The sequence below is a fragment of the Macaca nemestrina genome, chromosome 10 (genome assembly GCF_043159975.1).
Source record: "Macaca nemestrina isolate mMacNem1 chromosome 10, mMacNem.hap1, whole genome shotgun sequence".
Taxonomy (NCBI): Eukaryota; Metazoa; Chordata; class Mammalia; order Primates; family Cercopithecidae; genus Macaca; species Macaca nemestrina.
Genome location: NC_092134.1, coordinates 20,163,580 through 20,186,228, shown reverse-complemented (window position 1 = coordinate 20,186,228; position 22,649 = coordinate 20,163,580). Strand labels below are relative to the sequence as shown.

Genomic DNA, 22,649 nt, shown 5'->3' with positions numbered 1-22,649 from the left:
ACCAATGCTCACCCACCATTTATTGAGCACTAGTTGTTTGCAGGTGGCTGTGAATGACATGGCAGAAGGCCTGCCCTTCTCTTCCTCCAGGTTCTCACCTCCTGGCCAGGGTCCCCTCCCCTGGTCCCACCCCCTCTCACCTGGAGCAGGTGGGTGCTTTGGGGGAAGTGGGCTTAGGGCTGGGAACTGGGTACTGGCAGGAGATTCAGATTGGGGTTGGTGTCTGGGCACCGCTCTAAGCTTCTGTGATCCTGGGCCTGGGTCTTACTCTCTCTGGCTTCAGTCTCCTCATCTGTACTCTTCAGATTCCACGGTTCTATCTGAGTCTGAATCAGGCCTTGTCAGCACCCTCCCGCCCCCAGGAATAGTTAGAGGAGGAAAGGAGGCTAGCTCTGAATGCTTCAAGATCTTTCTTTAGACAGTCTCTGGATCTTATTCATTCATTCAAGCATTTATTGAGCACCTACTCAGTGCCAGGCCCTAGACTGGGAGACTGGAAATAAAGATGACAAAGATTCAAGCCGGCGACTCCTAAACACCCCACTCCCTGCCTCAAGCCCTGCTTGGGGTCAGAAGGCCCCTTGGGTTCTCGGGAAGGCCTGGCCGAGGATTTGGGGCGCCCTGAGACTCGCGTGTCAGCGCCGATGGCGCTCAGGGCCGCGATCTGTCTCCTCCCCTTCCTCCTCCTCCGCCCCCTCCCCTCTCCCTTCCCGAGCACTGCCGAGGCCGCCTCCCACCCGCGGGATCCCGGCGGCCGCCAGCCAGCTCCTGCGTCCGTCCGTCGGCCGAGCAGTCTGTCCACGCGCGGAAAGCTCGGCGCGGCGGCCGAGGGGCCTGGGAGGGAACGGGCGCGGAGGCAGAACCGCGGCTCCCTCCCACTCCGGGGGGAGCCCAGAAGGCGGCGGTGCTGGAGCGCGAGCCGGAGCCGGAGCCGGAGACGAAGAGAGGCGGTGAGAGCGCGGGTGCTTAGGGACCCCACCCCCGGCTCCAGCTGGGGGCCCGCGAGCGGCTCGGCGACGTCTGAGCTGGGGAAGGGGGGCTGTTATCCCCAGGGCGGGAGGCAGAGACGGTCCAGCTCCTGGATTCGCCCCCTCCGCGACGCGACCCCCGAGGGGCCCTGGGCCGCGCCTGCAGCTCCGTTCATCCCCTAGCTTCCCGACGCATCCCCGCGCACCCGGCATACCCCCCGGCAGGGTGAGGGCCCCAGGGGAAGGGAAGGCTCTGGGAGCGAAGGAGGGCACCCCCCAGGCGGAGAGTCTCTGAAAACCGCGCCCCCGGCCCCAGCCCTCCCTCCAGGCCTGCCCCAAGGGAAAGCGGGCGGGGCGACCCCGTACGCCCCCCTTGCTGTCCCCCTTCGGTCCCCCATTGTTCTCAGCCGAATGATCTCCTGGGAATGGGGGAGGGGGTGCTGCGCTCTCCTCTTAAAGGGCCCTCTCCCCTCTTGTCTCCTGGCAGGTCGCGAGCACGAGTGGGGTGGGGCGTGCCCACGGGCCCCCGCCCCCCTCGTCCCCCTCGTCCCCCAGCCCAGCTCCGGAGCCGCAGTCCAGGCGCACCCCCCGGGGGTCCGCGCCGCACCCCTTCCCCGTGTGTTCTGCAGCCACCCAGGCCTTCCAGGACACCGTGGAGAGGGAACAAGGGGGCAGGGACGCCCCCTTCAGCAGGAGCCGTCGGAGAAGGGGGCCCGGACTGGAGGGAGGCAAGAAGCCCCACTGAAGCCAGGCGCAGGGTCTGGGACGCGGTTGGGAGTGCAGAGGGCTGACTGAGAGCCGCAGGAGCAGCAGGCTGTGGCCCAGGCCTCCTGGGTGACAGGCCCTGTCTGGCGGGGAAGAGGGACCAGAGACAACACTGAAGAGGCTGGACCTAGAACGGGGGCGGCTGCCTCACTCCCTACCTGAGCCAGCCGAGGGGGCCAAGGACTTTAGAGCTGTTTCCTCCGGCATAAGAGAGACACTTGCTTTCCAGGGCAGCACCCTTTATCCGAGAAGGCTCTGCAGGGAAGAGGTCTTTGCAGCCTGGATGGCCACCCCACATTCCTTTAACGGAGGCCTCTAGGCCTCAGAGAGAACCCAGAGTTAGAAAGGAGGCCAGACGGTCCTTGCTGTCCCCCTGGGGAGAGAGGAAGTTGCCGCCTGCTGCCAGGCCCAGGAGTAGCTGGGCCTGCAATAGTGGGGGACCTGGCCCCTGAGGCAGTGGCGGCCATGTCACGGCCAGGCCACGGTGGGCTGATGCCTGTGAATGGTCTGGGCTTCCCACCGCAGAACGTGGCCCGGGTGGTGGTGTGGGAGTGGCTGAATGAGCACAGTCGCTGGCGGCCCTACACGGCCACCGTGTGCCACCACATTGAGAACGTGCTGAAGGAGGACGCTCGCGGCTCCGTGGTCCTGGGGCAGGTGGACGCCCAGCTTGTGCCCTACATCATCGACCTGCAGTCCATGCACCAGTTTCGCCAGGACACAGGTGAGCAGACTCCCCACCCACCCCATGCCACCCGCCCTGCTGAACCACCACTACCTTGCAGCGTGGGCTGCAGAAAATCCCAGTAAATCTGATCCCAAATCCCTTCCCCATCTCCCTGCCTCACCTCCAGAAAAACAGGGCAGTCTAACCTTGTCCAGTTTAAGACTTGGATTCCAGTACAGCCTCTGAGCAAGTTGTAGGGCCTTGGGCAAGTTGCTTCCTCTCTCTGAGCCTCAGTTTCCTCATCTGCATAATGGGTAGATCAATATCTCTCACAGCTGAGTGAGGATTAAATAAAATGGTGCTCACTGAGCACAGAATCTAGAATAGCAGTAGCATGTGATTGTAGAATAAGGGCTTCACATGCACTTCCTCATTTGATTTTTTCCAAGAATCACAGGCAGTAAGTCTGTTTATTGTTGTATTATTATGAGTCCCATTTTATAGATGAAGAAACTGAGTCTCCCAGAAGCTGAATGATTTAAACTCAGAGCTGGCATTTAAACCCAGGTGGTTGAATTCCAGAGCCAAAACTCTTAACTGGTATCCTGTACTGGCTCCAAGTGTTGGTTTGGGGGGTGGAGTCCTGCTGGTGGTAATTAATTGGGGATGGGGGGCGTTGGTGGTGTTGATGGTGGGGGGGTGGCAATGATGGAGGAGACAGTGTTAGCAGTTGTGTTGGTGGTGACTCAGTGATAGTATTGATGGTGGTGGGGTCTTGGTGATAATGGAGGGATGGATGATGGTGACGTGGCAGTGTTGGTGATGTCAGTGCTAGCGTTAACCCTGGAATTCATTGGTGTTGGTGACATTGACAGTTGTGTTGGTGGTGGTGCTGGAAGTGGTGTGATGGGGTGGTGATGATGGAGAAAATGATGTTGGTGGCAGTCTTCGTGGCCATGTGGTGTGGCTGGTAGCCCTGTGTGTGGATGTTACTTCGTGGTATTGGTGATCCTGTTGTGGTTGTAATGATGGTGATGTTGATGGTTGTATTGGTGGTAATGTGATAGGTGATGATGGTGATAAAAACGATGAGGTCCCACTCTCAGGCCTACTCTCTTTTGTTCTGGAGATTTGTCATTGTTTGGGAGATCTCCCTGAGTCATTGCCCGGTGGCACCTGTGACAAGCTTCGTCGGCAGTGGGGAGTGGTGGGATCCTGCCGTGTAGAAGCAGCCTAGAAATCCTTGGCACGTTTGACCCCCCAAGGACCAGCTGATGGGGTTTGGGGAAGTCCCTACGAATTCCTGGATGTCAGAACCACACGTAATAACCCCAGGCTAGTAGGGTGCTCTCCTTCTCTCTAGAGCTGTGCCAACCAATACGGTAGCCACCAACCACATGTGGCTACTTAAATTTACATTAATTAAAACTAAGTAAAATGTAAAATCCAGTTCCTCAGTCTCACTAGCCACACTTCAAGTGCTTGTAGCCACATGAGTCTCGTGGTACCTTGGGGGCCAGTGTAGATCCAGAACATTGCGTTATTGCAGACACTTCTATTAGACCGTGCTAGTTAGAAAGAAGGCCAGCCTTTCTAACTAGCACAGTCCAATAGAAGTTTCTGCAATGATTGGACGTTCCAATAGTCTAGAACATTGCTTGGTACCCACAGGGTGCTTACCATGTCTAGAAACACAGGTGAATTCATAACAAATGGCTTATGGATGGTACAGATTAGTACATCTATGTTTCCGTAACTCCAGGCATTGACCACCATCACTGGTGGTGCCAATTGTTTGTGCATTCCATCATATGATTATTTATTGATCTCTGCTGTGTGTCCATTTCTGTGCTAAGCACTGGAGTACAGCAGGGAGCAAGACAGAGTCATCAGTCGAGGTTTCCTGCTGGAGGACCCACGCTGAAGTTCCCGGTGTGGTCAGGAAGCAAGCAAACATACCACCGCAGAGACAATCAGTGGCAGATCTGAAAGCATGAACTAAACCCGGCCCAGAGGTACTCAGGGAAGGCTAGCCTGAGAAAGTGATGTTTGAACAGAGATCTGAAGAATGAGTGAGGGCACCGGTGTCCCTGGCAGAGGGCACAGCCAGTGCGAAGGCCCTGGGGTGGGAAGGAGCAGAGGACATTTAAGTCCGTTCTGTTTGAGATGCATCTCCCACCAAGGGGAAGATGGAGCAAGACGCAGCTGAGCAAGGGCCAGATGTACAGGCCTGGACAGCCATGCAAAGAACTTTGAATTTGATCCAGAGAGTAGAAGTCATCATTAGCTCCATGTGCGCATTCTTCCAGAGAGGCACCAAGGACCTGACGGAGGAATGGGAAGTGTTGCACCTTGCCCACCCCGTTCTCTTTTCTCCTAGGGGTAGAGGGCAGGGCTGTGAGGGCAGAAGTGGGTGGACATCACTGCTTGCTAGGAGGTCTGCTGTTCTGCAGGTTCAGAGCTAATGCTGGGTGCAGCGATCCTCCAGGACCTAGCTGGGTGGGGGATGGGCGCCGGGGTCCTTAGAAGCAGGGACAGACTCCCCACAAGGCTGCCACGTTGGCAACTTTACCTTTGATCCTCTTATCTTTGGGGGAACCCCCATTTCTATTCCTAGCATCCCCTTATGTTCCCGAGTACCCAGACTTGCACACTCCCCTTTCATCAGGCCTCATTCTCTCAATAGTACCCCTTTTATGGTTCAGCCTCACTGGATCCCCCAGAAGTTCAGCTCCGGTCACTTCCCCTCACCCCCTCCCCAGAGCTGTTCACTCCACACCTGCCCCCTGTTTGCCGGAAAAGGGAAAAAAAAACACTCATTCCTAAATGGACTCCTGGGAGCCTGCCAGGAACCCCTCCCACCCCAACCAGAGAGGGAGGAAGGCCTGGAAACCTATTGCGATTGGCAGGAGACCTCGGCTGCCTGGGAATCTGCTGGAGAGTGGGGCCAGAGGCTTCCTCACCAGACATGTGAGGGTTTCTCCCCTGCTTTACCCAGGAGCAAAACAATCTCAAGAAAGGATGTCTTGTCCTCATTGGTAACGGACTGGGAAAGAGCCTCAACCGGCAGGGAGCAAACCCGAGTGCCAGTGGTGTGACCTCAGGCCTCTCCAGATCTGTTTCCACATCCATGAAATGGGTGAGAGCATCACTTCTCCAGCAGCGTTCTCAGATTGACAGAGAGAATCTGACTGACTTTATCCCACAAACATCAACGAATTATCTACTGTGCACGTAGCACGGGTTCACCACTGTGTGTATGAGACACCAGCAAGAGATCGTACATCTTTTTCTTTTTTTTCTTTTTTTGAGACAGTATCTCACTCTGTCACCCAGGCTAGAGCACTTGGCTCACTGCAACCTCTGCCTACCGGGTTCAAGTGATTCTCGTGCCTCAGCCTCCCAAGTAGCTGGCATTACAGGCAGCTACCACATACCACACCCGGCTAATTTTTGTATTTTTAGTAGAGACAGGGTTTCACCATGTTGGCCAAGCTGGTCTTGAACTCCTGGCCTCAAGTGATCCACCCACCTCGGCCTCCCGATGTGCTGGGATTACAGGTGTGAGCCACCGTGCCCGGCCGTGAATCTTGAAAATATTATATTTCATACACACACACACACACACACACACACACACTCCAACACAATGCTATAAAACCCACAACTCACGTGTATGTGCTGAAATCAACACAAGCTTCTGTCTAGATTTTCTAATTGTAAAATTCTCGATATGTTCATTGAAGCTGAACTTTAATTTGCTGGGAGACGGCCCTAGCTTTGCTAGTTTCCCAATACAGAAGCTGGCTGATTTTTTTCTGATCGCGTCAGATAATAAATCTTTTAAGCTTTGTGGGACCCACAGTCTCTGTTGTAACTATTCAACTCTATCAGAACAGAAGAGCAGCATAGACAATATGTAAGTGAACGAGTGTGGCTGTGTTCTAATCAAACTAGTTGTGGACACAGAAATTTGAATTTCATATCTTTTTCACAGGTCATAAAATTTTCCTTCCCCCCCACCAACCATTTAAAAATGTAAAAGCCATTCTTACTTTCTGAGCTGCACAATAGCAGATGGTGGGTGGATTTGACCTGTGTGCTGCAGGTCACTGACCCCCTGCCCTCACATGTTCTTAATCTGAGCATGGGGTAAGACCGTGCTGGTGCCACGGAACACCCAGCATGGCTTCTCCACGCCTCATGGTGTGTGCCAAGGTACACGTGCGTGTGCGTACACACACACAGCACCAGCCTGCTCGCACAATGCTGACACACACATGCCCTGTGTATATGCCTCTCGTGCAGTGCAGCCAGCGGAAGAAAGCCCAGGTGTCAGGCTGGGGCCACAGGGGAGAGGCCAGGCTCTGGCCCCACGGGGGCTGCTGTTTGTTCAGCCGGTGCCCCCTCACCTTTCCCCTGCTGGGCTGTTTTCACTGCTCCCTGCAGGGGGTGAGGTTCCCTTTGAAGCCCTCTAGGTCCAGAGCCCAGAGTCTGGACTGGAAACCGGGGCCCCTCCACGGGGAGGCCTGATGCTGTGACCCTGAGCTGGATGATGTTAGATCCATCACGGTGGTGTCCCAGGCAGAGGGCTGGAGGGAGAGTCAGAGCTGGGCGAGGGATGGGTGGCTTGCTTGATTTGCAGTACTGAGCCAAGTGCCCGGTTTCCCTCAAAGCTTTCTTTCTTCATTTCCCTCTGTCTCCAACCGTCCCTCCCACAGACAAAGATTGCCACATATGGGAAGCCCAAGGCCAAGGAGTGCTCAGCTGGTGGCTGGGCCGGGCGCAGGAGCCGTCAGGGTCTTGGGGTGAGGGGTTGGCTGCCACCGGCAGTGGGGGAAAGGTTTGAGATTGGCTTTCTGCTCCCAGAGAAGAGGCCACAACCTCCCTGGGGGATCATTTACATCCCCTGCCACTGGGACAGCTGCCTCACCCAGACCCTAAATTTCCCACCCAGTGCACACAGCTGGACAGAGGTGCGACTCAGCCACTTCTGCAGCAGCTCCCAGCTCACTGCCTGGCCTCGTATGGCTGGAGCTGGGGAGGGGCACCTATCTGCCTGGTATCTCCCATGTCGCTCTCCATGTGCTCCTGGAGGGGTGCATGGCAGCCTCCTGCCTACTCTGCTGATGGGAAAGCTGAGGCCGAGGGAGGCCAGCTGGGGACCATCCACAGATGCCATATCCGAGGCTGCAAGCCTGGCCTTTTCTGGTGCCCCCAAGCTGGCCGACAGGTTGGAGTGGCAGGTGCTGGTTGTTTCCAGGATCTTCCAGCCTGCCTCCTTCCCCGGAAACCTTGAGCTTCACTCGACCCTGGCCCCTGCCCTGAAAGTAAGCACTATCTGAGGACACTTAGGCTGGAGCCCCTTAGGCTGCTACCACCCAGATGGGAGGAGCTTTTCCCATCACCAGGGAAAGCACCTCCGGAATTTAGACACCAACTGGGGACTGTGAGGCCCAGAGAGGGTGAGTGACTTCCCCAAGGTCACACAGCCTACCAGTCCTAAGCTAGAGCCCAGGCCTCCCAGACAGGCCTTAGGGATAGAAAACAAGGTGACATTTAATGCGAGGGCTGAGAGAACCCCCTCCCCCTTCTCTCTTGAGAGCGCTCTTGGGGCTTGTTGTCGGAGTCTAGCCCAAGGCAGGGACAGCCTACACTATCCTGGAGGCCTCCAGGGCTAGCTCCTGGTTACAGGACCCTTTGGGACCCTCTCTCCAGCCTCCTCACTGGAGACTAAGGCTGGCTGTGATGCCAGGAGCAAGAAAGATTATGTGTAGGGGCAGGGAGCGGTCCATCTCTGGTAGCAGCAGGTCCAGCTAATCCACATGTGGGTGTCTCCCCAACCACCAGTCACACTGTCTGTATTTCCACCATTGCAGACCCATGGTCTCTGGCTGCTCAGCTAACTCCAGAAGCTGTTTTGAAACTATAAATTCATCGCTCGTATTTGGTAGTCATTGGTGGCTTCTCAGTACCAGGTCCTGCGATGGGTCTTGGGGACTCAGACAGAAGGACGTAATGCATTTCAGAGTCTAATCTATCCACTTCAGATCAACTTCAGAGCCTAGTGAAGGTGAAGGCAAATGCATATCATGGGAATAGCCTTTGAACCCTCTGACTCATCAGGACAACAGATACAGAACTAAAACCCAGCTTGACCCCTTGCTGGCTGTGTGACCATGGGCAAATTCCTTAACCTCTCTAAGTTTGTTTCCTCCTCTGTAAAATGGGGATAAGAATAGTCCCTAGCTGGGAGGGTTGTCATGAGGATTAAATGAGATATGTAGGTAAAAGCATGGAGGATACAACTTTGCACGTAGTAAGCACTCATGCTCAAGGAAGAAAAAGATTTAAATGCCTCACTAGGGAGATGCAGGGCGCCTTCAGCCATAGGATGTGCACAGTGTATGCCTGGAGCCTCTGAGAGGAGGACTTCCTGGAGGAGGAATCCTTTGAGAGTGTGTGGTTTAGGTAAATAGAATGATGGGAGGAACACTTTCAGGTGGAGGAAACAGCAGGGGTCCTTCAGCAGGGTCCTGGAGGAGGGTCTCAGGCCTGGGTGGCAGAGGGAGGCTGTGATGGGAGATAGGGGATGGGTAGAGGAGGCCTCTTGGGGCCCACTGGGGCCTGGCAGGCTGGGCTGCCAGCTGCTGCCCTTTAGCAGCCAGGCCCCAGGGGACTCACAGCCACACCGCAGGACCAGCCTCATTAATCATGGGCCCTTGGAGCTGGAGCAGGTGGGGCAGGGGCAGCCTCAGGCACTTCCTACAGTCTGTCTGGGTTCCCTTCACCCAGTCAGCAGGCGTCACCCCCTTTTACACATAGTAAAGCTGAAGCTCAGAGGGTGGGGAGCCACCTGCCCACACTGGGAAGAGGTGGATCTGAGATCAGATCCAGGTCTGCAGCTGGGTGGGCAGGGACCTTCCCAGGCTCGCCCAGGCCACCGAGTACCTTGGACAGCACCATCAGCGACCTGCCCACGCCTTCCGGGCTGGGGGTGGGGATGCCCGGGACAGACCCCCCTCGCAGCTCTCTCCCTCTCCCTCTCCTCCCCTGACCCCTTTTTCCTCCTTCTTCCCTCCCTCCTCCTCTCCCACTTCCTCCCATCCCCCGCCTCATCCTTCCAAAGGACCTGTGGAGTCTGACCTGGAGAGGAAGGAGGAGATGGAAGCTGTGATGGGAAGTGTGGGGGCTAGAGTGGGGGAGGTGATGGGGAAGTGACAGGTAGTGGGGCTGTGGAGGGGATGGTGAAGAAGGTGGTAAGGAGTGAAGGGCGAGGGGATGGGAGGGGAGATTATGGAGAGCGTGATTAGAGAGTGACGAGGAGGGGCCAGGAGGGGGAGGCCATGGGGAGGTGAAGGGGATGAAGCAGGACTGCTTACAGTGGCTCCAAGTGCCCATTCAGGCAGTAGGCAATGGGTCTGGGGTCCCTAACTCTCTCCCCAGTGTGATGTTCTTGGGGCATGGGGGTGCCTGGGGTGCTCCCGGGCCTCTGCCCGCCACCTTTGTCTCTCTCCCTGGGCCTCCGTCCTTCCACCTGGCTCTGGAATCACATCCAGTGGTAGCCAGTCCCCAGGACAGCTCCAGGCCCTTAGATAGTCACCCCCCATGAGCCCACCCAGCCTCTGGGTTGACATAGACACCCCCACCAGCCCCTAGCTGCCTCTGGCTGACATCAACTGAGGACACGGGGCCTGGAACCTGGAACCAGCTGCCTTGGGGAATGCTGCTGGTGAGGGCCGGGCTGTGGGTTCCCGTCCCAGTACCAGCTGCTTACTAAGAATCGTGGGGTGTGTAGGCCAGGTGTGGTGGCTCACGTCTATAATTCCAGCACTTTGGGAGGTCAAGGCAGGTGGATCACCTGAGGTCAGGAGTTCGAGACCAGCCTGGCCAACGTGGTAAAACCCCATCTCTACTAAAAATACAAAAATTAGATGGGCATGATGGTGGGCACCTGTAATGCCAGCTACAGGAGGCTGAAGCAGGAGAATCACTTGAACCCGGGGGGTGGAGGTAGCAGTGAGCCAGTGAGCTGAGATCGCGCCATTGCACTCCAGCCTGGGCGACAGAGTGAGACTCCGTCTCAAACAAACAAACAAAAAAAAGACTTTGACCTTAAGTAAACCACACTCTCTCCCTGAGCCTCTGAACCTCTGTTTCCTCACCTGTAATATGGACCTGATGGTAGTACCGAACTCGTGTGATTGTGGTCACTATTCGTTCATTCATCAGGAATTTCATGAGCACCTACTGTGTGCCAGGCACTGTCCGGGCACCAGGAATGTCACAATCAACAGGACAGACACAAATCCCTGCCCTCAAGGTGCTTCTGTTCTGGGGGTAAGGGGTGGGGTGATGATGGGTGTGATACAGGTGCCAAGGAAGTCCCAGCATATAGGATTGTCCCCCACCTTGGGGCCCAGGAGCTGCCGGGCTAGGAACTGAGTCTCCTCCAGGTCCCGCATGGTTGTGTCCTTGCTCGGCCACCCTGGCCAAGCGCCTCTCCCTCTCTGGGCTCCTTCCATCATCCCTCTGGAGCTGCTCCAGGCTGCTACTGCTGCCTGCACAGACAGCAGTGGCAGCCAGTGACGGGGTGCATGAGGGAGTCTGGCACTGGGCCCTGGAGCTGAGCACCCTGAGATGCAGAACAAAGGACGAGGCAATCAAAGGAGGCTGCCAGGACAGTCCTGCCAGCAGCTGCAGCACAGCCACCTCTTGTCCCGATGACCAACTGGGCCTTTGTCCCCTCCCCCTCCAACTGCAAGCAGAGCACGGCAAGAGGAAGCGCAGAGTTTACCTGGAATACCACCTTCCCAGAGCCCTCCGCTTGGCTGGGGTAAGCATCGCCCTCCCCAGCTTCCTCTGTTCTAGGGAACAAAGGTTCATTCGTTCCAAGGTGTTACTCACCTGGCCCTGTGGAAATGACAGTCAGGGAGCCTGGGTCCAAGACCTGTCTCTAATTTGCCAGGTGATCTTGCCCAAGTTTCTCTCTGCAGCTCAGCTTACCCATCTACACAAAGGCTGCAAATTCAGATGCTTACAGGGCCTGGGGAACTAATAGAAGTGTGTGCAGTGTCTGGGAAGGCAGAGGTTTTTTAACTGTCTTGCTCTCCAGTGCCTGGTACGCAGCAGGTGCTCAGTAAATACTTGAAGGCATGAATGGGGCCAGCATAACTCAGCTCCTGCTCACTGTTGCCAAGGAGGCCAATCGTTGTGGCCCCACCCTTGGATATCTGGGGATTTCTGAAATCTGGACTGGTGTGAGTCTGCCCCAATTTTTAAATGTGAGGCCGACTGAAGTGGCTCATGCCTGGAATCCTGGCACTTTGGGAGGCTGAGGCAGAAGGATCACTTGAGCACAGGAGTTTAACACCAGCCTGAGCAATGTAGTGAGACCCCATCTCTACCAAATAAAAATGAAAAAAAATTAGCTGGACATGATGGCACACACCTGTGATCCCAGCTACTCAGGAGGCTGAGGCTGGAGGATTGCTTGAGACCAGGAGGTGCAGGCTGCAGTGAGCGATGATGGCGTCACTGCAATCCACCCTGGGCAACAGAGTGAGATCCTGTCTCAAATAAATAAATGAATAAATATTGGTCACTATTTTAAAAATGTAAATAGCATGTGAGCCAGAACAAAACCATATCTGCCCAGCTTGCAGTCTCCAGCCTAGTCATGAGCAGCATTCAGTTAGGTTCATTCAGATGTATTTGGTTATTCATTCATCCAACATTTTGCAAGTACCTACCTCCCCACACTCCTGACCACAGAGGGATGCCAAGGTGACTGTAAACCAGCCCAGCCTTGGAGAGGCTGCCAGGCTGGAAGGAACACAGACACCTCCGCACCTAGTGAGCTATGTGCTTTGATGGGAGCATTGCGGGTGCAAGGTGCTTTGGCGGCCCCAAGGAGCGAGTGGTTTGCCCTAAGGATGGCAGAGAAGATTCCAAGAAGACAGAGTGCTTGTGCTGAGCCAGAAGATTGAGAAAGAACTCAGCAGGGAGGCCAATAGGGTGGGGCGGGCAGGACATTCCAGACAGATGGAACAGCATATGCAAATACAGAGGCATAACCACACACATGGGGTGTTCAAAGAATAGCTGGGATTTTGGTGTGGCTAGAGAGTGAGGCTGTGCAGACAGCTTGTGATGGGCTTCAGAGGCTACACTAAGGAGCTTAGACTGATTCCTAAGGGCACTAGGGAGCTATTGATAGCTGTTGAGCAGAGGAGTGACACAGCCTTGAGGCTGTGAAAAATCCCTCTGGCTGCCATGTGAGAATGCACTGCACATTGCAAAGGGTGGACACTGGGACACGGGGAGAGGAGGCCCCTGCAACAGTGCAGGCTAGCACTCTGGTGACATGGGCCAAAGGGCCGACAGTGGAAGTGGGGGAAGTTCAAATCCTGGCTAGATTCAGCCTTCACTTAGTAGCCTAGTAGCTATGTGACTTTGGACTTCAGGCGAATTGCTTCACCTGCCTGGGCGACAGAGTGAGACTCCGTCTCAAACAAACAAAGTGTTTGTACCTCACTCAGTGTTTGTACAAGACAGTGATAGTAATAGTTATCATTATTATCATATGTTTATTATCATTATTATCACAACAACCTGCCCCAGTCATTTTGTGGCTGAAGAGTTGACCTACATGAAGCATTTAGAATAGCGCCTGGCACATAGCAGGCCCTCTGGGAGTGATTTTATTATTATTATTATTATTATTATTATTGTATTGTTATTACAATTATGCCGTTTCACAGATGAGAAAGGAGCAGTTTGGAGGGCTCAGGCGGTGGAGGACTGTCCAGCCCTCTGTCCCCTCCCCCTCCACTTCCTTCTTTGCTGGGGATGTGAATCCCCTGCTGGGTGTGTGGGAAACCAGGTGACCAGAAAGCCCATGGCATATGAGTGCCCACCTCCGCCTACCAGCAGCTTCCAAGGTGGCAGCCTCTCCGAGTGCCACGCAGCCCCTCCGCCTTCCTTAGGCAGCGCTGCAGACCCCTTCTCCTCCCCTCATCTCCCCACCACCCTGGCCTGGCTTCCAGCAGACCCTGGAGAACCTGGGCTGGCTTCAACCACGAGGAAACCACTAATGGGCCACAGCTTAGCCTGATGAGTCCCAGAGGAGAGTTTGGAGGGAAACAGAACACTGCAGGGTTATCGATCTTGAGGCAGGAGCTGGCGAGGCAACCTGGATCCACAGGCTGCGGCTCGAATCCCAGCCCAGCCAGTGCCCCCAGCCAGACTTCCATGTCTTCTCAGGGAGCCTCAGTCTCCCCATCTGCTCGATGGGGCTAATATTAACACACACCCCTGGGGCTGCTGTGAGGACTGGGAGATGACATGCGTGAGCCCCTAGCACAGTTGCTGGCACTGCGGAGCATTCGGTAAGGTGCTGGGTGCCACTGTTGTCCTTGTTGTGGGAGAGAGATGAGCAGCCATGCAGATGCCAGCTAAAGGGCTATTCCAGAAGGTCAAGTAGCAATCTGGGGTTGGAACCTCAGCCATGTCACTTACTTACCGTGCAACCACTGTGCCTCAGTTTCCTTCCCCAGAACATAGGCTCATGAGACTAAGTCAGAGGGAACAGCAAATGAAGCGAGGCGGTAGCCTTGTGTGGGCTTCGGCTGGACCGCTCACAGATGGCATCCGGTGCGCTCCTAACTGCTCCATGCCTCTGTTTTCTCGCCTCTAAAATGGGCCAACAACACCCCCGCCTCCTAGGGGTGCTAAACACACCCTTTAGCTTAAATGAGCTAAACACAGCCTGGGGCAGAAAAGCGTGCTCTTTCAGTGTGGATGGCTGTTAGTATTATGACTTCTGGGTTGGTGAAGGATTCAGTGAAGTCTCTCACTGGGGCCCAGCCACGGCCCAACCCCCGGTCACAGGCCTCAGCCTGTGGTGGGACTCCCCCAGCCCGACAGGATGTCCCATGACTGCCTCCCACGTGCCCCCTTCCCGTCAAGGTCTGGGTGCCCCCAAACTGAGATCATTTCCCTCCGGGAAGCCAACCCCAAAGGGAGGGGTTCCCTGCTGGGCCTTGAAGCTGGCCCAGCCCAGAGAGGAACCATTTAGAAGCTGAGGGACCGGCAGGAGGAAGGCTTAGGGGCTCAGAACCCTCCCCCTTCTCCAGAGTCAGCTGCTTCTTAAGGCTAAGACGTGGGAGCTGAGACAGCCACATACCCACCTCTAGGCAGCGGGGTCAGATCGGGACCATGCTCTAGGGCAAAAACCTCACATGGCTAAACAACGGAAGGTAAAGCTGAAGTAGTGAGCTCTCCATCGCTGAAAGTATCCTAGGCTGTGCTACCACTTGGTGAGGCTGAATCCCTTGGAACCAGTCCAACCTGGGCCTGCCTTTACTCCACGAGTGTGGCATTATTCCCAGCCCTCTGCTCTCACCCTCCCAAGAGTTCGCCTCTCTCTGGGCCTCAGTTTCCTCATCTGTAAAATGGAAATAGTCCTGGTCCCTCCCTGGAAGCAATGGTGTGAGGATGAAATGAGTGAGTGCAAGGAGATTGCTGCGCGCAGCATGTGCCATACAGTAGGTGCTCAATAAATGCTAGCCTTAGTTTCCCTGATTCTCCGTGATGGTCTCAGCCTCTAGGTTTCCAGCTTCCCTTTCTTTTCATCTCTCAAGCTAGTTCTGTCTCTGACTCCAGCTCTCTTTGTATCTGCTTCAGTTTCCCATGTTGGCCTTGGCCTGTCTCTGACAGTCTCTTGGATCATGTGTGTCTCTCTCTGTCTCTCTCCATCCCGCTGTCACCCTGTCTCTGCCCCAGGCATGAAGCAGTCACTGGCTGCTGTGGCTATGGCCGCCCCCACACCCACTCTCGGGGGCCCGGCTTGTGCAGTGCTCCAGCTGACACTGACCAAAGCCCCTTTCTCCAGTGCAGCTGGAAGAAGCCTGGAATTTTTCTGCCAAACATTTTTAAGCAACTAGGGAGGGAAGGGGAAGACAACAAAGGCAGAGACACAAAAACAGGCCGAGGCAAGGAGCTTGTGTTTGTCATAGGCCCCTAACTGCCTGGGGGACCCAGGCCCTGTGGCCCGCACAGCAGAGTGCCCTGAAGCCCAGAGTGGGGTGTGTTCTGCTCCGGCCACCAGCCTGAGGCCCAGCCTCTCTCCCAGGCTGAAGAAATTCCAGCCCCTTCTTAGACCCATTGTTCTGGCTGAAAATCTAGGCCACGGCCACTGCGGAGGAGAAGGAACATTTCCACCACTGCTCCCTTGGAAATCTTGAGATCGAAGCCCAGGCAGGTCACCAGGGAACCAGCTGCCCACCCCCTCGGCCTGGTCCGCGGCCAGCCTGGGCCGGAGAGGCGGACGGATGGGCAGGCGGGCAGCGGCGGGTGCTGCAGGGTGCAGGGCCCAGCGGGGAGGACAGCAGCTGCCCTAATTACTCCCGCTCTCCAGGTTCCAATCTTGTTTCAAAAGGACTCCAGGGACACAGCCTTTAATAACTACCAGTAAACAGGCAGGAAAATCGATACCTGGTAAATAGAGCCCTGGAGAGAGGGAGGCCTGGGCTAGCTGGCCCTGACGAGCTCCCAGAGTCCTTTGCTGCAGAGCTGGCCAATGCTGACATTGAGAATCCTCCTCCCGGCCTGAGGGTCCTCCCCAGGGACCCCTCGACGCTTGGCCTCCACCCTGGGGGCTGCTTGGTCTCCAATCGCCACTCCCTCTCCATCAAGCCCAAAGTTTCCTCTTTCCCACTCCTCCAAGTGCCAAGTAGGTTGCCCGTCTCGGTTGCAGATGCCTTCTTTGTACCAGCCTTTGTGCCTGGTGCTCGAAACATAGTTGTGTATTTGACCTAGTAGTCCTTGTCCTCCCAAAAATCATCTACCAATGAGAATGACTAAGAACAAAAACAAATAATGACAGTGTGAGGACAGACATGCAATAAAAGATTGCTGCGTTTGCCAACTATAGCAACAGAACAGAGAAGTCCGTGTTGGAGGAGATGAGCACATGGAGGGCTTTGTTGGGTAAATAGGAGTTCGCCAAGTGAACAAGGGCTGGGGGAGGATGAGTGTGGGTAACGTACGTAATATCAGCCATTGTAGCTATATTCATTGAGTGCTTACTAAATGCTAAGTGTTCTGCTAAGCATCTTTGCCTATGCATTATCTAATTTTGTTCCCCCAGTAATTCTTTGGGGTAGATATTAATACCCCCATTTTATAGATAAGGGCACTGAGGCTATGTGTGGTGCCAGCCAGTTTTTGCACAAGACCTGAGAGATTTTTTTTTTTTTTTTTTTCGAGACAGAGTCTCGCTTTGCTGCCCAGGCTGGAGTGCAATAGCGCAGTCTCGGCTCACTGCAACCTCTGCCTCCCAGGTTCAAGCGATTCTCATGCCTCAGCCTCCTGAGTAACTGGGATTACAGGCATGTACCACCACACCTGGCTAATGTTTGTAGTTTTTAGTAGAGATGGGGAGTTTCACCATGTGGGCCAGACTGGTCTCGAATTCCTGACCTCAGATGACCCACCTGCCTCAGCTTCCCAAAGTGTTGGGATTACAGGAGTGAGCCACCGCACCTGGCTCGACCTGAGAGACTCCTGAGTTGTTTGAATCACTTCACTCTGCACCTCCTATCCTGGCCCCTCCCCTGCCGAGCTCAGGACTTGGCACACAGGGGAAGTTAAATAAGGCGGGTTCCCATTGCTTCCCTTCCTATCCTGCACATTTTTCAGGTCATACACTGCCTTCCCCTCACCAGGAGCTCCATGGTGGTACTTCATGCACATCAGCCTTGAAGATCAGTCATCACAACCCCTCAGTTTGCAGGTGGGGAAACCGAGACCCTGAGAGGGGAAGACCAGCACACAAGACAGGTGGGAGCAGGACCAGGGTTTTCTCTCTAACGCGTCCCCTCCCGGGCCTGCTGTGGAGGAAGCCCCATCACCAGGGAAGAAATCAATCTGCACACACTCAATTAAAATGATAAATCAGGCATCAGAGTGAGGCTGCCCCAGAGGTGCAGAGGAAGTTTTTGTCTGATTGGCTGGAACATGATAGGCCCCAGGGACCTTATTTCCTGGGGCTGGGCTGCCAGTCCAACCTCTCCACCTCTTCAACCCCGCCCCTCTCATATCAACAGCCATAGCTCCATGCCTCGATTTCTCCAGCTGTCGGGGCCTGTCCAGTTGGCAGGGCACACGGCTAGTCTGTAGCCCTTGTGAGTCTAACAGAGGAGAGGGCAGAGGACAAGCTCTTTCAGCCCTGAGTAGGGACACACCAGTGCGGAATAGTCTGAGTTCCCCTATCCGATTGCAGATCCCTGGGCCAGGCACCCAAGGAAGATGCCAATTAACAATGGAAACGCCTTCTAGGTATTGAGGGCCTACTGTGTGCAAGGACTGTGCCAAGTGCTGGGAGTACAAGAGTGAGCAAAGCAGACAAGATCCCTGACTTCGCGGCTAACAGCCTAGAGTGAGGATATGCAGTGTAAAGAATGCATGTAGATTAATACATCTTGCCTGGCTCAGTGGCTCACACCTGTAACCCCAGCACTTTGGGAGGCTGAGGCAACTGGATCACCTGAGGTCAGGAGTTCGAGACCAGCCTGGCCAACATGGTGAAACCCCATCTTTACTAAAAATGCAAAAAAATTAGCTGAGTGAGACATACCTGTAATCCCAGCTACTCGGGAGTCTGAGGCAGGAGAATCATTTGAACCTGGGAGGTGGAGGTTGCAGTGAGCCGAGATCACACCACTGCACTCCAGACTGGGTGACAGAGCAAGACTCTCTCTCTCTCTCTCTCTCTCTCCATATATATATGTATATATTCAGGTAATGCCAAGTGCCAGGGAGGAAAATAAAGCAAGCTCAGAGGACAGCAATAGGAGGGCTGCATTTTTAGATGTTTTAGATGTTTGAACACACACCTGTAAGAAAGAAGGGAGGAAACGATGAGAACATATGGGAATGGTGAGGTCATATTCCAGCCAGTGAGAAGGCCCTGAGGCTGGACAGTGCCTGGTGTATTTGAGGAGCAGCAAGGAGGCCAGGGTGGCTGGAATGGAGTGAGTGACAGGGGGAGGTAGGCAATGTCAGAGGAGGACAGGACCCCACAATGTGGGGTTTCGTTGTAGGTCATGGCAAGGACTTTGGCTTTTACTCCAAGTGAGCAGAAGCCCGGGAGGATCTTGAAAGGAAGGATGTGATCTGACTTGCATTGAGCAGGATCCCCCTGGCTGCGGTGTGGGAAATGAATTACAGAGGTAAGGGTAGTATCAGAGGCCAGTCATGAGTCTACTGCAATGGTCCAGGCAGGAGAGAGAACATGGCGTGGACTGGGTGGTGTGAGTGCAGTGGGGAGCAGTGGTCAGATGTGTGTGTGTTTGAAGGTGGAGATGACTGGATTTACGGGCAGATTGGAGGTGGGATATGAGGTAGGAAGTCAAGGATGAGACCAAGGTTTGGGGGTCCAAGGAAGAGCATCCGGAAGGGCGGGAGCTGCCAGGAATTGTGATGTGAAGACTTCGGGAGGAGCAGGTTCGGGGCAGGGGAGAGCAGAGCTGAGTTCAAGGTGTCTGTTAGACCTCTCCAGGGAAGGGTCATGAACCTGGCTCCCAGGGGAGAAGATGGGGCTGAAGATGGCAGATTTTGGAATCATCAGAGTAGACACAGTATTTATCTCAATGGATCCTCTTAGCAACCCCACAAGCCACTGTTGCGATAGCTGGCAATGCAGCAGTCTTTTATTGCATGTCTGCTTGTGCCCATTTTCAAGATGAGAAAACTGGGGCCCAAAGATGTTGAGTTGCCTATGCACAGTCACAGAGCTGGAAAGTCAGAAAGTCAGGACTTGAAGTGAGGTCTGTCTGTCTCCTAGCCCTGGCGTCCCATCCAGACCCTCTGCGGCTGTTCTCACTCACTCCTCCCCTAAACCCTGTGTGAGAGGGAAGGGGTGGGTCATGGATGATCACCCCTCTTTTTGAGATGGGGCCACTGAGGCCTGGGGAGGTTGAAGGGACTTGCCCGCAGTTGAGGAGCAGTCGAGTGTGCAGTGTTTCTGCAGGTGTGCCAAATGAACCCAGCAAAAGACTCACTTCATCAGCCCCAAGACACACAGCAGGCTAAAGGCTCTGAGAAGTCCTGCAGCCTGGACCTTAGATTATCTCTGGTTAGCCCGGAGTTTCCTGTGGAGCCTTGCTCTCAGGGGAGCACGCAGAGCTTTGGCAAACACGAAGCTGTGGTTGGGAGTAAAGCCTCAGTGCCCTCCTTTATGACAGGGGGCCCACCTGGCAGTCAGCAGGTGTTTGTTGAAGGAAGTAACAAATGAAACAAACAGATGAATGAAAATAACAAATAAGCAAATGAAGGAATGGACCAATGCAGGGATGAGCACAAAGTGTGAATGAATTTTTTAAAAAATGCATCCATTTGTGACCTAATGAATTCATTCATTCATTCAACAAATATCGCTGGAGCACCTGCTGTGTGCAGGGGCTGGGGATACAGCAGTAAATAAAACAAAATCCTGACCTTGTGGCTATTACATGCTAGCGAGGGGGAGATGGACAGAAACCAACATAAATGGGTAGAATGTGAAGTATATCTGACGGAGAAAATGGAGCGGGGAAGGAGAGAGGGGAAAGTATGTGGGGGTGCACAGTTTTAAAGAGGATGGTGGTAAATGAAGGAATGTCTGAATGCTTGAATTCGGGAGTGGGCTGAAGATGGAGAATACATAAAGGTATCAATTTAAAAAAAAAAGCATAAAGGGCCTAGGGGCAGTGGCTCACACCTGTAATCCCAGCACTTTGCAAGGCCAAGGTGGGTGGATCACCTGAGGTCAGGAGTTCGAGACCAGCCTGGCCAACATGGCAAAACCCCATCTCTACTAAAAATACAAAAATTAGCCCAGCAAGGTGGCGCATGCCTGTAGTCCCAGCTACTCAGGAGGCTGAGGCAGAAGAATCGCTTGAACCTGGGAGGTGGAGATTGCATTGAGCCTAGATTGTGCCACTGTGTTCCAGCCTGGGTGACAGAGCAATACTCTGTCTGAAAAAAAAAAAAAAAAGTGGGGCCGGGCACAGTGGCTCACACCTGTCATCCCAGCACTTTGAGAGGCCAAGGCGGGAGGATCGCTTGAGCCCAAGAGTTCAAGACTTAGCCTGGGCAACATAGGGAGACTCTCGTCTCTAAAAAAATAAAATAAAATAAAATAAAAAAGGATGACTGCAGGCAGGAATGAATGACCTAACAAAAGAATCATTGAATGAATGAATCATTGAATAAAGGAATATATGAATATGTGAACTAGGGCGTGGATAAATGAATGAACTAATGCAAGAATTGTTGAATGACTAAATGAACTAGTGCTTGAATTAATGAACGAAGGCATGAACAGATTGGTGAATGAATCATTGAATGAGTGAGCGAACTATAAGGAAGGCGAGGACTGGATGGGGCCTCTGTGCATAGCCTTGGTCTCTGTCTATGCCTGCCCCACCTTATCTTACTGTGGTCTGAAGAACCCCCAAGCCCCCTTTGCCCTCCCTCGCACCATCCAGGGCCTGTGATAAACCCCCACTTCAGTGTCTGTCTTGGCCCTGGAGAGATGGAGGGTGGGGGAGCCCTCCACACCTTGCTGGTTTCCTACCTCAGGCTATCTTGGCACCCCCACCCCATTTGGTGGCTTTCCCACCCCTGTCCCTAATCTATTGACCACGCGCGCCTGCCCACCTCTCGCCCCAGTGCTATGTGCTGAACCCTTAGCCCTGGCCCCCCTCACCCTGGGTCCCGCCTGTCCTGACCCTCCAGCCTGTACTGAACCTCATGCCTGGGCCTTGACCTCCTTCCTCTCCATGCATGTATTGACCCTCTCCCCAACTCTGGATGGACCCGTTGGAGGCCTGTGCCGCCCACCCCTGCCTTGCTGTGGCCCGCCCTTCCAGCTGCGCAGACCAGCGCTCGGCGTCCCCACCCCTGACCGAGCCAAGCCCGCCCGCTGTGCTGACGCCCCCTCCTCATTTCGAGTACAGGCACCATGCGGCCCGTGCGGCGCAACTTCTACGACCCGTCGTCGGCGCCGGGCAAGGGCATCGTGTGGGAGTGGGAGAACGACGGCGGTGCATGGACGGCCTACGACATGGACATCTGCATTACCATCCAGAACGCCTACGAGAAGCAGCACCCGTGGCTCGACCTCTCGTCGCTGGGCTTCTGCTACCTCATCTACTTCAACAGCATGTCGCAGATGAACCGCCAGACGCGCCGGCGCCGCCGCCTGCGCCGCCGCCTGGACCTCGCCTACCCGCTCACCGTGGGCTCCATCCCTAAGTCGCAGTCGTGGCCCGTGGGCGCCAGCTCGGGCCAGCCCTGCTCCTGCCAGCAGTGCCTGCTGGTCAACAGCACGCGCGCCGCCTCCAACGCCATCCTGGCCTCGCAGCGCCGCAAGGCGCCCCCCGCACCCCCGCTGCCGCTGCCGCCGCCGCCGCCCCCTGGAGGGCCTCCAGGTGCGCTCGCCGTGCGACCCAGCGCCACCTTCGCAGGCGCCGCGCTCTGGGCAGCGCCCGTCACCGGCCCCGCCGAGCCCGCGCCGCCTCCCGGGGCGCCCCCACGGAGCCCGAGCGCCCCCGGCGGCGCGCCCACCCCGGGGCAGAACAACCTCAACCGGCCCGGGCCCCAGCGCACCACCAGCGTGAGCGCGCGCGCCTCCATCCCGCCGGGGTAAGACGGGGCCCAGGGGGAGGGGACCTCTGTGTCGTCCGCAGGCAAGGACGAAGCCTGGGAGTGGTTGGCCACTAGGGCAGGAGCAAAGATTACAATAATAATAATGACAGTAAGTAATATCCAGCATCCACTAAATGTTCATTTTGTGCCAAGCATCAACTAAGCACCTTTACATGTTCCCACGCATCTATCTCCATGCATAAGGACCCTATGAGGTAGGTACCGTCATCACCTCCAGTTCACAGACAGGAACTAACTCCCCCAAGATAAGACAATTCACAAGTGCTGGGGCCATAATAGCAACATCATCAATGGTGCGTGTTCCATGTTTATTATTTGCTAAATTCGTTATATGTATCACCTCGTTTATTCTGCCAAACGGTTCTACCATGTGCATATTCCAGATGGGGAAGCCGAGGCTGGCAGAGCTATGGTGCCTTCTCAGGGTCACCGGGGAAGGGTAGACCTTGGAGTCCAGACCTGTCCGATTCCAAAGTCTGTGCTGTGTTGTCTTAGGATTTTTAGAGGGCTTCAGAGTCCGCCTGTCCTTGTCC

At 55.0% G+C, this 22,649-nt stretch overlaps 1 protein-coding gene across 1 annotated transcript in view; it reads left to right on the top strand.

Moving 5' to 3' along the window:
• The first annotated feature begins 718 nt into the window (after positions 1-718).
• The window catches only part of LOC105493377 (deltex E3 ubiquitin ligase 1), a 41,589-nt gene continuing 19,658 nt past the window's right edge, over positions 719-22,649 (top strand). Inside the window, exons 1-3 of the mRNA XM_011760959.3 lie at positions 719-950; positions 1,456-2,457; positions 21,405-22,092. Coding sequence (XP_011759261.1) covers positions 2,199-2,457; positions 21,405-22,092 — 947 coding nt within the window. The 5' untranslated portion in view covers positions 719-950; positions 1,456-2,198. The remainder of the gene's footprint in view (positions 951-1,455; positions 2,458-21,404; positions 22,093-22,649) is intronic.